The sequence below is a fragment of the Salarias fasciatus genome, chromosome 1 (genome assembly GCF_902148845.1).
Source record: "Salarias fasciatus chromosome 1, fSalaFa1.1, whole genome shotgun sequence".
In the NCBI taxonomy this organism is placed as follows: domain Eukaryota; kingdom Metazoa; phylum Chordata; class Actinopteri; order Blenniiformes; family Blenniidae; genus Salarias; species Salarias fasciatus.
In genome coordinates this window covers 20,754,686-20,773,082 of record NC_043745.1, presented here as the reverse complement: position 1 = coordinate 20,773,082, position 18,397 = coordinate 20,754,686, and the positions used below count along the sequence as shown (strand labels likewise).

At 44.1% G+C, this 18,397-nt stretch overlaps 1 protein-coding gene across 3 annotated transcripts in view; it reads left to right on the top strand.

Moving 5' to 3' along the window:
* The window catches only part of LOC115392603 (furin-1-like), a 76,123-nt gene extending 60,080 nt beyond the window's left edge, over positions 1 to 16,043 (top strand). For all 3 annotated transcript variants that reach the window (XM_030097316.1, XM_030097325.1, XM_030097334.1), the window contains exons 8-16: positions 2,433 to 2,605; positions 3,836 to 4,048; positions 5,870 to 5,970; positions 6,990 to 7,093; positions 7,340 to 7,457; positions 12,274 to 12,453; positions 12,527 to 12,651; positions 13,387 to 13,509; positions 14,430 to 16,043. In XM_030097316.1, the coding sequence (XP_029953176.1) occupies positions 2,433 to 2,605; positions 3,836 to 4,048; positions 5,870 to 5,970; positions 6,990 to 7,093; positions 7,340 to 7,457; positions 12,274 to 12,453; positions 12,527 to 12,651; positions 13,387 to 13,509; positions 14,430 to 15,046 (1,754 nt within the window). In that variant the 3' untranslated portion in view covers positions 15,047 to 16,043. The remainder of the gene's footprint in view (positions 1 to 2,432; positions 2,606 to 3,835; positions 4,049 to 5,869; positions 5,971 to 6,989; positions 7,094 to 7,339; positions 7,458 to 12,273; positions 12,454 to 12,526; positions 12,652 to 13,386; positions 13,510 to 14,429) is intronic.
* Positions 16,044 to 18,397: the final 2,354 nt, after the last annotated feature.

The following is an 18,397-nucleotide window of genomic DNA, read 5'->3' as shown; positions in this document are numbered from 1 at the left end:
CTAAACTGCAAAGACCATGTCCAGGGGGGGAAGAAAAAAAGAGCTTTTTGGGTCCACTGCACTGGATCAACAACCCTAATGTCACCTGCCGAATCGGAGTACAGAATTCAGCTGGGAGACTTTCCTGTGAAGTATTTTCACGGTTGAGTCACAGAGACAAGCTGCTTTGTAGCCTATCCGCTGAATTGTCTCACATCCGAGGATGTTCACCTTCAAGTCGACATGTTTGAGCTGAAACAAAACCTGGAGCGGATGGACCAGAGATCGTTCCAGCTATTTTAAACAGATAGGAAGCTGGTTGAAGTGCTGAGTTGATACAACACCAGGGAGTTTAGCGCTGTCAAGTCATATACTCCCACACTTAGTCCACTTGGTGCTAAGGAGAGCTGAGAGGCACAGAAATCCTTCCCCTGCTCCGACCCAAAGAGATGCTGCGTCTCCTCTCCTGAGGGTTTTGACCCAACCTCAAGGCCACGGCCGCGTTGGACGTGTCTGATAGGCTGCAAGCGGAAACCGTTTCAACTGACTCGTCTCAGTATCGAGCAGCAGTGGCTTTTCTTTGAATTCTACGTGCTTCTCAAAGCTCATGCAACAAGAACGGTTTCCTGTCTCAAAGGAGTAACCTCACCACCTTGAGAGAACAACAAAAATAGTACGTTGTAATCTCATTCTCTCGAATTCAAAGTTGACTTCATACGGCGAGGTTGGGCTTGTAGATTTACTGATAATTAGTGTTTCTCCTCATAATCTCAGCTCCTGTTTCACCACGACTGTCTGGAAACTGCATGTCTGCTGCTGCATGTCTCAACACGAACACTTGATGTGTCCAACACTGCGCCTTGTATATGGACAAAAAATTGGGCTCGACCTTGATGTTCAATCAGTGTTGGTCCCAGGTTTTTTGGGAGAGGTGTTATTTCGAAGAAATATTGGAAATACGCGAGTCTCCGGTGTGAATCACACATTATTTTCACCAAAGTGCAGGCTGCCATGGAAACACAGGCAGCTCAGCCTGTTTGATGCTTTTGGAGAACTTCAAAGGGCTTCGGCTCGGTTGCTTCAGCCTATACACGACATCGCGGAGTAACCCGACCTGCGACGCATCAAAGGAGGAAGCCCGTTTGTTTGGAGAGCGAGTTCGATCTCTGACCGCTCTCGCTGAATAAGAGCATGATTGAGACAAAGAAAGTGTTTGGACTTGAAGCAGAAAGAATCTGTTTAGACAACCTCTTCCCTCCTGTGTGTTCTCCTCGTGCACTGTTAGCCTGTGTGCGTTTAGAATTTTGCGATCACTTTCAGTTTACATTACAAATGAGCCTGACTTGAAGCCTGTCATTAGGCGCTGGCAAAGTTGTTTACGTCCCCTAAAATAAGAACAAGTCTGTTCCAATTTACACTCTGACAGATGTACTAATTTTACCCTGACACAAAGAGGAAGACGTCTTATGGTTTCTGTCATCTTTTAATTTAAGTCTTCAGCTTCAAAACTCCTGCTTTACGCTTGAGTAGCTCCTTCACGGTAAACGCATCTGATCTCATTTCATTAGCTTTTTTTTTTCAGGCCATCTCAAGCACCAGAGGAAAATCGATGGAGATTGTTCTGGATTAACATCGTGGGGTTCATAAGGACCACGGGTACAAATAAGCACCCAGAGCACGTCCCTCCACGGACCACCGCTTGAGATTTATAGATGCAGATGTGTTTTGTGCGGCTTGACAGACAAATGTGAAAATATGTGTCTGCAGACGGCACGGCGGCGGGGCTTCGTCCCCTCACCTTGCTGAGCAGGCGGCGAGGGAAAACCTCAGAGCTACTGTACCCTGACACACTGAGCCGCAGACTGAAATATCACTGCTATCATTCACGGCCGTCATCTTCTGTCTCACTGTTTTATTGCACCCAAAAACTTCCAGTTTAGGGTTTAACTGAAACTTTTTTGGATTTAATCATCGGAAATCATTAAATGTTCTTTCCCTGGATTGCTCTTGTTTATCACAATTTGATCAGGGAATCAGGTTTGGCAGTTGTTCAGTTATCTCAACACCCTGAAATATTTTTATTGTACTTTCATACTTGGGAAGAACAGCCTCAGACTGAAGCCACAGATATTTTTAACTTGCAAAAGTGAAAGGTGATGGAGCTCCTGAAGTAGAAATACAGCAGTGTCAGATTCAAACCACTTCAACATGTTTATTGTTGTACTGAACACGCTACTGAAGATTTTAAATATCCATAGGAAATATTTGAATAAAATATGCACTGTTTTACCGCCAACACTGGCTTTTATCAGTGTTGTTTCCAAATTAGAGCTTAACTTTGCTATCAAATTTATGTTTTGATTTCATAAGATGAATTTCTGTGTATAATGCTAAAGCACTGAGAAGCATTTCTTCTTTCTGTGTGTGTGTGTGTGTTGGTGCCATGGCTGCAGGTGTGCGTATGTTGGACGGCGAAGTGACAGATATGGTGGAAGCCCAGTCTCTCAGTCTGAATCCTCAGCACATCGACGTCTACAGTGCCAGCTGGGGCCCGGAGGACGACGGCAAAACAGTCGATGGACCTGCCAAGCTCGCCAAAGAAGCCTTTCTGCGTGGAGTTACAGAGGTGTGTGTGTGTGTGAGCGTGTGTAGTATCTGTGTGTGTGCGTGTGTGTGTATGGCAGAAATTATTTGCTGCCTGTGTTTTGCTTCCTTTCAGCAGTCAGTAATTGGAGAGTTCAAGCATGAGAGGACACAAGCAAGAAGAACAAAGCCGTTTTTGACCCTGACAATTATGAATGGAAAGGAATGTCCTCTAAAAGCCACCAGGGAGGAAAATCTTGAAAAATGAATCAATGTTGCACTGAGAGAAATTGAGTTTTTCCATCCCCCTTCAATATTTCTTCTGAGTGAAAGGGCACTTCATAAACTACTGGGTCATCTTTTATCTTCCCATGCTTTCAGTCAGTCAGCATGCTGTTTCTTCAAGTATGAATTATTTTGGGGAAAAAAAAACAAAAAAAAATCAAGGTTGCTTTGAAAAAACCCAAATTAAACAGTTACTGGAGCTTTAAATTACTTGACAAGAATTTCTAATTAAAAGCCTCCAAAGGCCCGACGATCTATTTGCATATACATGCAGAGAGATTTTAAAAGGGTAATTCAGAGAACTAGTTTGTCAGCAACTAACAACAATGCGCTGAATGTTAAACAAACACAGCCATCAGTCCTGTTGCTGTGCATCAGCTCTTGTTTTCATGCATCAGGCTGGCGTCATGTATTCTGAAGCAACGAGTTAGCAGATTAATAAATATACACATCACACCCCAGATCCTCACATCTGCTCTGCTCGGATAAACACATCTATCCCGCCAACACCGAGTCTTGTTCTGGAGCGGGAGGATTCAAGGCGTGTGCCATAAAGCTCATTGGAACCGCTGACACTGACTACTAAGATAATTGCCTCGGTGACAGTGCTGTCAGATGGCGGTGTGGGTGGCGCATAGCTGGGATTGATCAATGTAGAGAGACAGCGCCACTCAATACAATAAAGCCGCTCTCAGATGGAAATTAGTGCACTTCAAAGGCTGAGAGGTTCTGTGATTTATTAAGACGAGCTGTTGTCATGTAGTGCCTTTTGTATTGCATCGCTGTCCTAAGATATTTAGCAGCGTGTAATTTACTGAGTGGCCCCCCCTGGGCTCTGAGATATACGCCGAGTTTCAACGGGTTTGATCTGAAATGAGCCCTTGAATTGATTTACTCTCCTATTATTGAAATCCAAAGATTGAATGAGATGTTGCCCAGGTAATAGCGCACATGAATCATATCACGTGTGGCTCCTTTTGTCGCTCAGGGCCGTGGCGGCTTGGGCTCTATCTTTGTTTGGGCTTCGGGCAACGGCGGAAGGGAGAAGGACAGCTGCAACTGCGACGGCTACACCAACAGCATCTACACCCTCTCCATCAGCAGCTCCACTCAGAACGGCAACGTGCCCTGGTACAGCGAGGCGTGCTCCTCCACCCTCGCCACCACCTACAGCTCCGGGAACCTCAACGAGAAGCAGATAGTAAGCCGCTGCAGTGTTCAGTATCCGCCATCGCTCATCGCTTCTGCTTTTTTTTTTTTTTTTTCACCCACACAGACCTTTAGCACAGAAGCTATCGTGCCAAGTTTCTGCCCGTTTGTCTCCAGTAAGCTATTTCATCATCATCATCATGATGGCAGCGTTTATTTCCATAGTTCATCAGATCCACAATCTGCCCACCAGCAGCTGCTGAGATGTTTTATACAAAGTCTGGTAATTAAAGAGGTCATAACAATAAAGGAGGTTTTTGTTAAGTGTTCAGCAAATTATAAAGCCGTGTTAGGTAAAAAAAAACAAAACAAACATCTGCGCCACTGTTAACACTGATATTGAAACAAAAGGCTCCGTCTCGCACATAAAGTGCAGTACAAGTATGTAAGTGTTGACTTAAATAGGCGTTTGTGCTTTTGGGAGAGGTGGGCTGGAAATGAGGCGTCGTCAGGCGCATTAGTGGAGCATTACTACACTGGAATGAGATTGCACTATTAGCCAAATAATAATGAGATTTAAGTCAGAGATTAATTGCTTTTTAAGTCTTAGATTGGAATGGGAAATAGCAATTATCATTTTTGACATTAGGATCAGCAGTTTTTTGGGTTTTTTTTTTTTTTTTTTCTCCGTACCTGCTTTCAGAATCACTGCAGGACTGTACATCCGTTGTCTCCATTCATACAGTCTTGGCCCATTAACATGATTATGAATAGAGACCATCTGAAACTCCATCTGGCTTTTCTGTTGCTGCTTAACATTCTGCTCACAAACTTAAGATCTCTGCCACAGATGCGTGCACGCTCGCGCGCACGCTTTCTTCCTATAATGTGGCGTCTCGCTGTCACCCCATTGGGACGGACAGCTTATGACATCCCCATGACATGTGGCTGCTCCCTTAATGCCGCGCTGATGTACTCATTTAATTGTACTGTCACTCATGAACCTGAGAATGGAGAATTGGAGTAAAAGGGAGATGGTGAGACCTCTGGGGAGCAAATACCTGCCTGTCTGTTTAGGGTGATCCTTTTTTTTTTTGAAATCACACATATCTATTTCAATTTTAAGTAAGAAGGATATGCTGCTGAAGGTCCTGAATACATAATGCCCAGCAAAAGTCATCCAGGCAGTGCATTTATTATTCTGTTTAAAGCTGGGTTTCAGTATGCCCTGCAGAGGTCAGCACTTTAAGCAGATGTGTGATCTTAACTATTTTTTTTGTACGTGTCTCATTCAGTAGCGTAGAATGATTTCCTCTCCTCCGGAGTACAATGGGTGAATGACACTGTTCACAAGTCCGTGCCTTGTAACCTTCACCCTTACAGAGGTGGATTTTGCTCTGGACAAACACTCTGGTTCTGCACGATCTTGCTTTGTATTCATGCAGCTGCAGACATTCACACCTGGGAGCTGCCCAGTACAGCCACAGTCAGGGAGGGAGTCTCTGCAGAAGCTGTTTGGTCTTAAAGGAGTATCTATCAGCTTTGTCATTTGGTTTGATTCTGCTGCTGACTACGCTTCACTCTTAAGTTCATGCAATATCTGCCTCCAGTAAATACCAATGGGAACGTGTGTGAAGCAGTGGTGGAGACTAAAGGCTTTTACTTTCCTCAAAGAGACAGGTTTTAGCTGTATTACACTAATATGGGGATTTACCCAAGTAATAAAAGTGAATAAGTAAAGGAGTTGTTTTTTTTTTAGCCAAGTGAAATAGAAGCTGAGCGTTGGGTTATTTTTACTTTCAGACTAATTGAAGAATTTTGCAGCGGTGAAAGGATTTTATCTTTTTAAGCCTCCTGTGTTCATCTTCTTTAGGTGACGACAGACCTCAAATCCAAATGCACAGACTCCCACACAGGCACCTCTGCCTCTGCCCCGCTGGCTGCTGGGATCATTGCTCTCGCCCTTGAGGCCAAGTAAGTGCTTATCACAAATTTTCTGTATGTCTGACCAAGCTTTGCAATTCTTTTTGATTCCACAGCTTCACTTCAGGCTCCTGTCTGCTCAGTTCGCTTACTTTGGTTTATTACAGTCAGTCCATCCTGTGGAAGAGGAAACACGGTGCTTTACAGAACAAACCTCATTACAGGGTGCAGAAATTATTCAGTGGAAAAGTCAGTATTAAACACAACTTTTAAACTTTTAAGAACATAAATAAATTCTCCCACTGAAAATAGTCATCTTTGAGAATATTTTTTGTACCAGGTCTGGTCTGTTTCTGCTGGTTACCACGTGTTTGTTTAGTCTTTCTGCTTGATTATACCATTTTATAAATTGCCTTTTAACCCCTCTTCCACAACATCCGACTGTACGTTTACAAACTGCAATTTGGCTGCGAGTATTAATCATTCTTATCTAGTCACGCAGTGCTAATGGAGGAACAAACATGGTCATCAGAACAGCACAGAAAATGAGTAATTAGTCTTGTGACAAAAACAGAATGAGGTGATAAAAAGAGACCGCGAATTTCATGAGAAAATGACTGGCAAAGTTTTTAGATAAAGCGCTGTTAGTTCTACATTCACAACAGCAATTAGGGTTTAAAGCCTGTATGTACTCATCACAGTAGAGTAGAAACCCAGCTGTGACCTGATGTTACCCCAATTTCATTTCTGCTCCATTCAAACCCGCATAACTACTGGAAGAAGAGGGAGAATAGTGATTTCTCAGGTTTACTCTTCACAAGACATTTTGCCAGAGGGCAGGAATTGAGTTCAAACCTGTGTTGACTGAAGATTTGATGTTAAGCATGGAAAATACGACTGGTAATTCACTGTATTGTTCTGTGTTTAATCAGCCGTGCACGCAGGTGCCGGTTGTGGGATGCGTTGTCACCGGCGTGCATTTGATGTGCCTCCGTGCTTGATTTGTTAGCCGGAGTCTTACTGTGTGGCTGTGCTTGTTGTGCATCTGCTTGCACGGACACGTGTTGCAGTAAAAACCTGACCTGGAGGGATATGCAACATCTGGTTGTGAGGACGTCCCACCCGGCCCACCTGCTCGCGGACGACTGGCGGACCAATGGGGTCGGACGCAAAGGTACAGCAGCCTCTCCCAAGTCCTCTCCGCAGTTTGAGAGTCCTCTGAGGCTCACCGACTTAATGTGCGTGTCCCAAATCAAAGCGTCGTCAGAAATGCGAGGCGCTGGAGCTGGACACAGAGGTTTAGTGAGATTTTAAAATGCGACCCTCGCAGTATAATATCCTTGTGAGGTGAGGATACGACATTCTGCTGGCTGACATTCTCGTCTCTCCTCCTTTCTCCCCCCTCTCCTAATTCCTGCAGTTAGCCACTCATATGGATACGGTCTACTTGATGCCAGTGAAATTGTGAAGTTGGCAGAGACGTGGACCAATGTGGGACCGCAGCGAAAATGTGTGATCGCCATGGTCAATGAGCCAAAGTGAGTAAACCGCTCTCTCACACACACACACACACACACACACACACACACACACACACACACAGCAGCTCATCGAAATTACTTCATTGAAGAGAGTCATCACATCAAAATAAAGACATCTTACTCCTCATTTGAATTAATTTGAAAACAATTAACAAAATCCCGCTTGTGGTGAAATGATAATCATATTTAAAGAGCCTTAGACAGTTAATGATTCACCATTTTAAAAAGCAATTTGACTTGTTTCTGTTCTTCTTGATTTCTTTCAACATTGAAGTTTAACACAATTCTAAGCTTTTTCCATCTTTTTGTATTTTTTTCATTTCAAATGAATTGACACGGTTTCATCAGTTCATTTGAAATCTTTGGTCACACATTTCAGGACGCCAATAACTCCGATTTTTAAATTGTTTTTGTTTGCATTGATCACAAGATGGACAACAAAAGGTTGCAGGCGAGCACAAGCATCATATCAGCTCCCTATAACGTCAAGAAAGCTGGAATTGTTCTTTTTTTTTTAGCATTTTTGGAGCTGACTCTAGCATTATGCTCAGATCTACATGGAAAAACAAATTATAAATAAATGAACCATACGCTGCAGGAAGTGCAGTCTCATTCAGAACATATTGAGAATGATACTACATGAAAAATGGCATCCTGCTGTGGAGGACGTCCAGTACAGTTGCAGTTTGATAGTTGCCCTTGTGCTGTTTAACTCCGGTTGAAAAAGTGATTCAGAAATATGATGAGATGAATCTCGATGTTTCCACAACCAAGAGGGGTTCATGTATGGAGCGGCGCCGTCACGTTTTGCCGCGGTGACATGTCTTCATCTGCAGCGTGGCTCTGGGCTCCCGCTGCAGCGCCTGTCGCCGTGCGTGGATGAGGGCGCTTGGCACAGCTTGAGAGAAAATTTGGGGGAAATTGAAATAATCATTTGTAAATTCATGTGCTCCTTTTGACTGTTGAATCTCTCTATTCCTTCTTTTCCTGGAGTCACAGTCTAAACCCAGCCTGACATCTCCTCTTCATTATGCGCTCTCTGTCACTTCTCTTCCAACTTTTGAGGCTTCTCTCTCTTTTACCGCGGCGAGGAGACGCTCGCAGCAGATGGCTGGAGCGTCTGGGAACAGCAGTCAGCGCAGGTTATTCAATTTACATTTTAGGTGTTTAGCTAAAGCACTTATTGAGACTGACATGCAGGAAGCTGGTCTCTTTCACGAGCAGATATAAAGCCATAAAAAGAAGATTAAAAAGAACAATTTTAACAATTAAATACTGACACTGCTGCCCAATCAACTTCATCAGAACAAGTGAATCTGTGTGGTTGTGAACGAGCGCTAAAGTTTGTTTGAGATGCCGTTACGATGAAATGTTATGACAGCAGTTACAATGACATCCGGTCATTTACTGATGCAGTAAAATGATGAATGCACTTTAGATGATATCAAATAACTCGTTCATTACCTTGACTGACAGGAGATTGTGCCTCTGTGGTTTGAATCCAGATGACTCTTGTGTTTATGTTTTTGTGTCAAAGCAGGGGGTCTTGGCAGAAATGCATCACTGAGCACATTTCTGAGGCAGAGTAGCAGGATACAGGCTTGGTTTCAAAGCGGCGTCGCCAACAATTCCCGTCTTCAGTATGAATGTTGAACGTGACACAAATGCTCGTGTGTGCGCGCGCATTTTTCTCAAGATGTATCAGTAAAACGTGGAGCTTGAGCTGTGTGAAAAGCTCCAATTCAGCTTGTTAAATAGTGATTTTTATGAGTGAGGAACACCCTCGTGAATCGACCGTGCTGCTCCACCAAATGCATAGCAGTGTTTAACGGTTTGGTGTTTCTCAAAATAGTCTTGTTTATTCAGAAAAAGCCACATAAACAATGATTTAAAAGAAAACATGTTTTTGTTGAATCAGTGGTTGTCTAAGATGTGAACGGGCGTTTCTCCTATTCCTTAGGTATGTGCAAATCAGGCATTGCTCAAAAGCACACTGGCTGTTTTCTTCTCCTTGAACAGCAAGAGATCTGTGAATCTAATAACTCACTTTTTGTAAAATGTATCATCTCAAACATGCCATGAATCATGAATCGTTATATCTGCATTTTCCAAATATGCAACTTTAAAAAAAAACATTGCATGTAAGTATTTATGGCAGCTTTTACATGTGTGATACTCCTGCTTGTCTTCACACTCACTCAGGCGTTGAATCAAAACGTGGAAGCAAAACATATATTGAATAGTTCCTCTGACATGTATTCTTAAACGTAGCCAGTGTTCGATGCAGGCTTGAATAAACGCGTGTGGTGTTATTGTGGCGGCAGCTCACCTTCTGTCTACATAATTTATGATCTACTGCAAGGATACTGCTTCCCTGAAGCCCGTCGCCGCCGTTTTATCCATTCAGAGCCCTTTGTGCTCCTGCTGCAACCTTAAATGTTCTCCCTTTGTGGTTTTTCATACACATTGTTTTTCACACATAATTAGAAAAAAATATTATTAAAATATATTTTCCCAGGTTTTTCTTCTTTTTTTTTCCAACTTCAGGTCCAAAGTGAAACTAATTTTCACCGTCACTTTCAGGATTTTAGCCCATTAAATACCAATTTTCTCTCAAAATGTCAGTGACATTTTAAAGAACAAACACAAAATTAATGTAAGATATTATATGCAAATGCACTATTGTTTATTCCGTAAAGAATATCACCTGTTGGCATTTTTCTTAATTAATCCTAACACCTTTCAAATTGTTTATGGTCTAGCAGCTTGTTACCTTCTTTTGCTTTAGACGATCAAGCAAAAAAAAATACAAGTTTAAAAGTTGAAGAACTTGGACAAGAACAAAAAGCTCATTCCTGTGCGTCTTCCTGTTCTCGTTCAAGTTTAACAATTTGAACATGAACAAAGAGAACATTTATCTACAACAGAACACAAATATTCTCTCTTTGTCTCTCTCTGCGTTTGAAAGAGAGAGATGTGAAAATCTTTGATGTTTGACATTTTCAATCCTTATCAGGGGAATTACTGTCTCTCTCGTGTGTTTTAGCTTCTCTGCTCGAACACACCAAAAGTACCAGCTATTGGTATTTTAAGGTTTTTTTTTTTTTTATTTCCATCATTACAGGCTTTATTAGTCTGGCAAGCGAGGCAACGTTGCACAGAAAAAAATAAAAACAACTTTTTTTTAATGTTTTTTTGAGGGATAGAAAATATGTGATTCCAGTGGAAGCGACTAGACTCAAGTGTGTGTCGAGGGAATATTTTGATTATGCACTCCATTTTTCATCTTTTATAATGGCTGAGAGTGAAATGTACCTAAAAATGACACATTCTCTCCAAGTTTGAGCTCGTATGCATAAACAAACAAAATTAGCTGTAAATTAAAATGCAAAACCTCAATTGTAGTGTGAGAGGATGCAGTAACTGGCGTGATGCAGGAGTTAGAATGACCGTCTCATATAAATCACACCAACACAGCGACCACGTTAAGGCTCATTTAAATAGAAACAAGGCTGATATGAGTGAACACACTATAAAAACTTCTTGTTCTCTCATGTTCTTTGGAAAAAAATGTGAAAAGAAAAATTGTAGACTTGCAGGACCTCAAGTTGTAGCTCTGTGATTAATTTCTTCTTGCTGCTTGTCGGTTGTTTGCTGTGTATTGCTGCCTCTGTCTTTCCTTGAGTGTGTTTGTAAGAACAGAGGACAAGCTGGCACTCCAGCCTCAAAGTTCTCCAAGAGGTTAAATCGCAGCAGCTTTAGAAGCACCGCTCAGCTTTTTCCACTGCTGCTGATGTCGATAAAGACTTTCATGTGACCGATTCACACTTTCCTCAGAGAAGGATCAAACCAACTATATTAGAGTTTGTTTAAATAGAACCAAGCCAGATGTGTGTGAACACACTGAAAGAATGTTTAAGAAAACAAACGCTGGTGTGGTTTTATGGGACAAATGTCAGGAAATAAATAGTTGTAGGAAAATGAAAAGGCACAACTGAATTTCCTTGATTCTTCACCCTCAGTTTCTTGTTTCTGCCCTCTTAGTGTGTGTTCGTGAAGACGGAGGGCGAGCTCACATCACAGTCACAAATGATGCTTTCTCGAGAGGTTAAATCGCTGCCGTCGTTCGGCACTGGTCAGCTCGTAGCAATAAATCATCTTCAGAGGAGCTCTGAATTCTGAATATTCACAAGTGGAAGGATGGCTGAGCTGTCAATTTGGGCTCTTTTAGCAATAATGGTAAAGATGGCTTTTCCCTGTGACTCATTGACGGGTAATTTACTGCACTTTTCAGATGTCAGATTAATTTTCCCTCGTCAGCCTGCGTCAGCGGCGTTCCTCCTGCATGTGGACCTTCAATGCTTCCTGAAAAATGTGAATTGGGCCGAACCAGGAGGGACTCCTCGAGCAGCCGTACATTTTAATGACCCCACCACATCTTGTCTATAATTTGGGCACATCTGTGTCGCTAACGCGCCACGTCTCCCTCCTCCGAATTGTTGTGGATGCGAGTAATCTTCTTAGCGGATTTGAGGGTTGGGGAGGCTGATAGAGGTGGGTGCTTTTCTTCCACAGAGAACAGTGACGCTACAGGTTGTGATACACTAATCCTGTTCAAGGCCACAAACTTCACCCTTTGCCGGCTTTCACAGCAGCTCAGGGAAAAAAAAAAAGAAAAGAAAAAGAAAACCTATCAGTTACGTTTGCCTGGATGGATTGCTGCTTCGCCAGTTCAAGTGGTACGCGGCCTTCGAGTTGCGCCGATCCCCGACTCAGTGTGTCTTCTGCATGTTTGTTTTGTCTCTTTTCGTAGGAACATCGGCAGCCATTTATCTATAAACAAGACTGTGGACGCCTGCATCGGCTCAGACAGTCACGTGAGCTCGTTAGAGCACGTCCAGGCCCGGCTCACCCTGTCCTACAACCGGAGGGGAAACCTGGCCATCCACCTCATCAGTCCTGCTGGCACGCGATCCACGCTGCTCCACCCACGGTACGGACACACAGCAGCACAAACAAACGGCCTCTTGAATTGTTCTGCACTCATTATCATCGTTGGACCGCAGGCCTCATGACTACTCGTCCGAGGGTTTTAACGACTGGGCCTTCATGACCACCCACTCCTGGGACGAGAAACCCACCGGGGCGTGGACGCTGGAGATCGAGAACGTGGCGGGCGCAAGTGACTACGGTAAAGCAGCAATCTGGATAAATAAGCAAGGCACATGTCCGGGTTGTCCTGACGGCGTTAAAGCTAGAAGATAACTCCGGATTTCTTCCAGGAGGCCGTCAAGGAAAGCGTTGAATAACCCGCTTTGACTGTTACTTAACCTACGATAATCTGCTGCGTCTACAGTTGGGCTTATAGGTCAGCGTCAGGACAGCAGAGATCAAGAGGCGCCTCCGAGTGCCTTCGCTCTCTTCTTCATCTCCGCAACAATCCTTCTGTTTATTGGGGAAACGTGACGAAGCAGTGAAAAGAAAGCTTCATTCTTTCTGTTTGCCCTTGGATCATCCACCAATAGCCATTTATATGTGGACATAGTCGCTTCATCCATAACAGCGACGCTCAGATAGAGAATACTGAAAGCAGCTTGAGATCAATGGCTCACACCTCCACCCACAGTGAGGTGTGATTTACTAAAGTGGAATCTCTCCCAAGGCCTTAAGCTTGAATGATTTGTGTGAGACGCGTACTTCATAACTCTTGTTAAGTAGAGAGTGTCTTTAAATTTGCAGCTCATATCAAGGAGTCATTTCCTGGCACTTGATGATCAAAATTTACTAGACTAGAATGATAGGAAGATACTTTTTAAAGAAAAAAAAAATCCTCCCTCTCTGGAGAGTGGGAGCCGCTCTCTTTTAGACAGGCCTACTTTTCCCCGGTTAATTTCATTATTTCCTCCATCTGTGTTGCTCCGCTCAGGCACTCTGACCCAGTTCGTCCTGGTGCTGTACGGAACCAGCTCAGCATCTTCCAGCTCCTCCAGCAAGCCTCAGCCCGCCAATGACAGCTGCAAGACCTTGGATCTGAGGCAGATATGCATCGGTGAGGCTGCTGCTTTGTGTGTATTTAATATTGTGAAGTGTTATCTTGTGTGTGTGTTCAGCTGAGTCTGCTCATATTGTGTGTCTACACCGTGAGCTTCATGGCGCCGTCCCAGATAAAAAAGTCCCAGATAGAAATATCGAAAGAAGATCAAAGTTTAAATGAGATCAAAGTGTTTTTATAAGGACACTCTTTTTTTTTTTTTAATAACTTAATTTAAGCTTAGTGGTGTTCTACTGCTGCCTCCCACTGAATAGAAATACAGCTTGAGGCAAGGTCTGAGGATGCCTCTCAGTACCAACTCACTTAGTTCAACTTCCAGCCTGAAACAGTGACATTCTGACCCATACAGGCCGTCAGCGGTACTGGCATGCAGAGGCACCATTAATTTGATACAATAATCATGCGTTCTGTGTCCCGCCGTGTGTTATCATACATCCTGTTTCACACGGTACCTTGATTAGGACTCACAACATCCACTCATCTCACTTCTGGGGTGATTTGACAAGACGCTGCAGTAAATGAGATTTCTCTCCTTCTGTCGAGTCTCCTGTTTTCAGCTCTGTTAGCCACGGCGCCCACAGTCTGCTAATTGTCATTGTGGGCAATGGTCCGCATCTGGATCTGCTGCATATAGAAATAAGTCTGCCGGTTTAAACACGCTGAACTCAGCATATACAGACATGCAAACATTTTTTTGTGGGGACAAGTGCGAGAAGCCAGAAACACAAGTTTCCTTTAAACTTTGTCTCTCACTTCCAATCAAGCAGCACTGAGTGAAATGAGAAGTGTGAGACGACATGTCTCTGTGCTCTCGGACTGCTGACTGGCTGAGCAGGACTGCTGGTTCTGTGTTTTTGCGACGCCTCGCTTGTTGCAGGATGTGTACAGCTGCTCTCATTTCTTTCTGTGTCACACAGAATGCAACGCTGGCTACTACCTCTTCCAGCTGGGCTGCGTCAAACAGTGTCCGGCGGGCTACTCGGTGGGCTCCAAGCCCCTCAACTACACCGTGGGGAACTTTATATCACCGGCGTCCGTCCCGGCCTGCCTGCCCTGCCCGCCGCCCTGCCTGACCTGCAGCAGCCTCAGCCCCCAGTCCTGCCTGTCCTGCCCTCCGCACAGCTCCCTGGACCCCGTCTCCGGCACCTGCCTGCACCTCAACCAGTACATGCGCGAGTCGCCCGGCAGCTTCATGGTGGGCCCGGGCAACACCAAGACGCAGCTCCAGCTCGGCTCCCGGCTGCCCATCACCATCGCCGTGCTCAGCTGCATGGCCATCATCGCCACCTTCGCCGGCATCTTCCTGCTGCTGCAGCTGCGCTCCGGCGCGCTCATCAAGCTGCCCTCCCTGGAGGCGGGCGGCGGCCTCGGCGGCCTCGGGGGCAGCTTCAGCCTCGGAGGGAACAGGGTGGTGTCGTACCGGGGCATCCCGACGGTGTGGGGGGACGATGGGGCGAACACAGACTCCGACAACGAAGATTTTGACGTCCAAAATGAGAGGACTGCCTTTATCAAAACACAAAGTGCTCTTTAATGCCTCCTGCACATCCCTCCTCCTCTCCTGCTTTTAAACTCTCCCCATCTCCATTTGTCTGAGAAGTCAGGGCTGTGCTAACTGTCCATTCACAGTCCTCTCTGGTTTTATCTTTTATCCCCTTTCTTCTTCTTCTTTTTCTTCTTCGGTCTTATCAGATTCCCATCCGAGTCCCGTTTTAGATCCGAGCTTCCACTCTGCTGTGGGGGACCTGATGGGAAGCTGCTGTCTCTCAAAGCTCGGGATGGACAGAGCTTTGCTCTGTTCACACTCGGGTGCATTTCTATTAAACTGACTCACTCCCTCCTCTTGCCCTCAATCACTAACAGTGTCTGTCTGTGAAGAGTCCATTTCCCCCTCCAGCTCCAGCCCCTTTTTGTTACAGTAAACAAATGATTATTATTTGCTTCCTTCCTCTTTTCTCCTCTCTTTCCATTAGTCTCAGTGCAGTAGCCAGACGAGATTGTTGAATGTGAGTGCTGGGCGGTGTGTGTGTTCATGTGAATGTGTGTGCGTGTGTGTGTGTGTGAGTCTGATGAGCTGAGTCGTGCCCTTTATAGAGAGGCTAATGCGGGTCCTGTCATATTTAGTATTTTAACTGAAACCGATGACAAAAAAATTGTATTAGGAGACATAAAATCCCATTTGGAACCATTTGTTCTCTTTAAAAGTGTTGAGAGACGTCGGCTTTTAAAGTCTGTTCAGAAAAGCACCACTTATCTGGATGATTTACATATTTAAAGTGCATTATAAAAAATGCGCAAATCAAATGCATGATGGCTGAGAAGGAACGACGCAGACTGGAGTTTAATGCCACCAGCCAGACAAAGTAAACAGTCTGAGAGGCGACTAAATGAGCCTCCTCTGCTCACTTCCTCTTTACGTTGATGAAACAGTAGCGTCTACTTCAAATACAGCCCCCCCTTTCCGGCCAGTGGCTTTTAAAAGCAGAATATTAAATCTTCTTGTGGCATCTGGAGAGTTCTCTCTGCTCTGGGAGATCAGACTGCGAGTCGTTCAGCTGACAGATTTCTCAGGCTTTTGTGATTCCAGTTGAATCAAACTCATTCTGGTTTGAGGAACTCTGAATTGTCCTGCCCTTAAATCACAAGCATCACATGTAGAGGTATTTTAGAAAGATTAATTATTATGAAATACACACACACACACACACACACACACACACACAGGCTTCCAGGGATGCGTAATGTGCTGGCATCCCGCTGTTCAGAGAGGAGCGAGCGAGGCGGGTGGGGCTGATGAGAGCCCGAACACGGAGCGACCGGAGCTCCTCTCAGCAAAGCGCTGACGTTGAGTTACCTGTGATTGATTTACTGACAGAACAGACAGGATAGCAGAACATCAAGGTTTTTCCTTTTATCAGAGCACATCAGCACTACAAAAACACTCGCCTCATATCGAGTTAGTAGTGTGTGTGTGTGGTGTGTGCGTGTGTGTTAGTTTACTGTGTGAGGCTGAGGAATGTTTATCCGCCCTCTGAAGCGAGGCTTCCTTTTCCTCCCTCATCTCACCGTCTTCTCTCTTGTTCTCATCTTGAATATTGTTTGAAAATGCTGCATCACTGCACCTACCCTCCAGTCCTCATCCAATCTGAATTTCAGATTATCTCTTGAGCGTACTTGCCAATTATTATATTCTGAATGATACTGCAGCAGAACTTATTTATTCTGAGAGGTTTTAATCATACCTTTAGGGAAGATTGTATGAGAGGGATTTTTCTCCTGGGCTGGGTATCATTTGAAATATGCATCTCATTATTTAATCCAGTGTAGCCATTTAGATTTCACTGATTTCTTCTTCTTCTTCTTCTTCTATGTCAAAAATCATTATCGTTTTTTTTTTTTTCTTTCCTTTTTTCAGCACAAAAAATGAGCGGCGCTTGCTGAGAGAGGTTGTCATGGGGATGACATGCATAGAAAACTGCAGCTGCTCATCCTTTTATCTACCTCTCGTATCATTCGGCAAGGTTTAATAGGCCGTTAGAGGAGCTGTTAAATGATTATAGAGGTCAAATTATATGTAGGTTAAATATGAGGACGCTGCTGGGGAAAGGTTTAATAGGATAGGCATGTGCATCAAATTTATGTTTCAAACAAGAAACAAGCAAATGCAATTCAGAAACGGTGAAGCTGCTCTGTAAATTCAAGTCAGCTGGAACTCCCATCGCCCTGGAAATTTACTGCCTTCAGGATCAGCGTTCATGTGCGGTCACACCTCGGCTTTAAACCCAGTTAGTGAAGTAGAATAGGTTAGGAGGATTGTAGATCTTCTGGGCCCGTGTTTACGGAAGTGGAAGTGTTTTCTTCGTCTTTATCAGGGTGGATCCGCCTGGAGCCGAGCCCTGAGTTCTGTCACTGACAATCAAGTAATGTCCTTGAGTTTAGGACTGAAAAGGGGCAGAAGCACATAAATTAATAGATTTAAATTTGTGATCTTGCTTTCCTCTTAACTTTCATGATCATGTTTGTACATATACAGAGCGATGTGATTTAAATTTAAAAAATAATGTTTCACAGTCCACTTTAAAGAAAATACTGCAAACAATAAAGATTCTCAAGCGATACCTGCCAAAAAAAAAAAAAAAAAAAAAACCCTTTCCCTCAGAGGGATGGAGTGAGCCTGGAAGCTTAATTCATCTCAGATGGCTGCTGCAGGTGTAGCACATTTGGCTCGGCGGCGGTGGCTGTTTCTGAGCTGGAAGCTCACCCAACAATGTGTATTTGGAGAAAATGTCCTAGAAAGGGACAGAGCTAATGTGGCGGGCCCGTGCTGCAGGAGATTGTGATGCACGTTGGCGCCTTGCTGCCATCCCGGCTTTGATTAGTCCACGTTAGAGGAGGCTGCTAATATACAGACGTATTAACTCCAGTCTCAGACTTGAGCCACATTGTATTGACTCCCCAGCTCGCTGCAAAGTGTGTAATCAACAGAATGGCCAAATGCAGCAACAAAATCGCTTCCATAAACAATTTTCTTAAACCCCTGATGAATTAGTATGTTTCTTTTGACGCACTACAATGAGGGACTTTGACCAATTTGTTGCAATTACTGTGGACTAATTGATTCTCGGTCAAGTCGACATTGTGCACTGTGCTTTTTTTTTCTCTCTCTCTCGCTACAGCAGATTTGTATTGCTTCCATATGTAACAGTTTCTTCTGAAAATGCATTATTTTGCGGCGCTCAGACAGGTTCTGCAGCCACATGAGCGCACACACACACAATGATTTATTCATGTTGGCTTGATGTTGCATTCACTACCGCTCGAAATCTGGGGGGAAAAAAAAAAAAACTTTGGCTGCTGAACTTGGAGCTCTGCGCATCGACGGTTT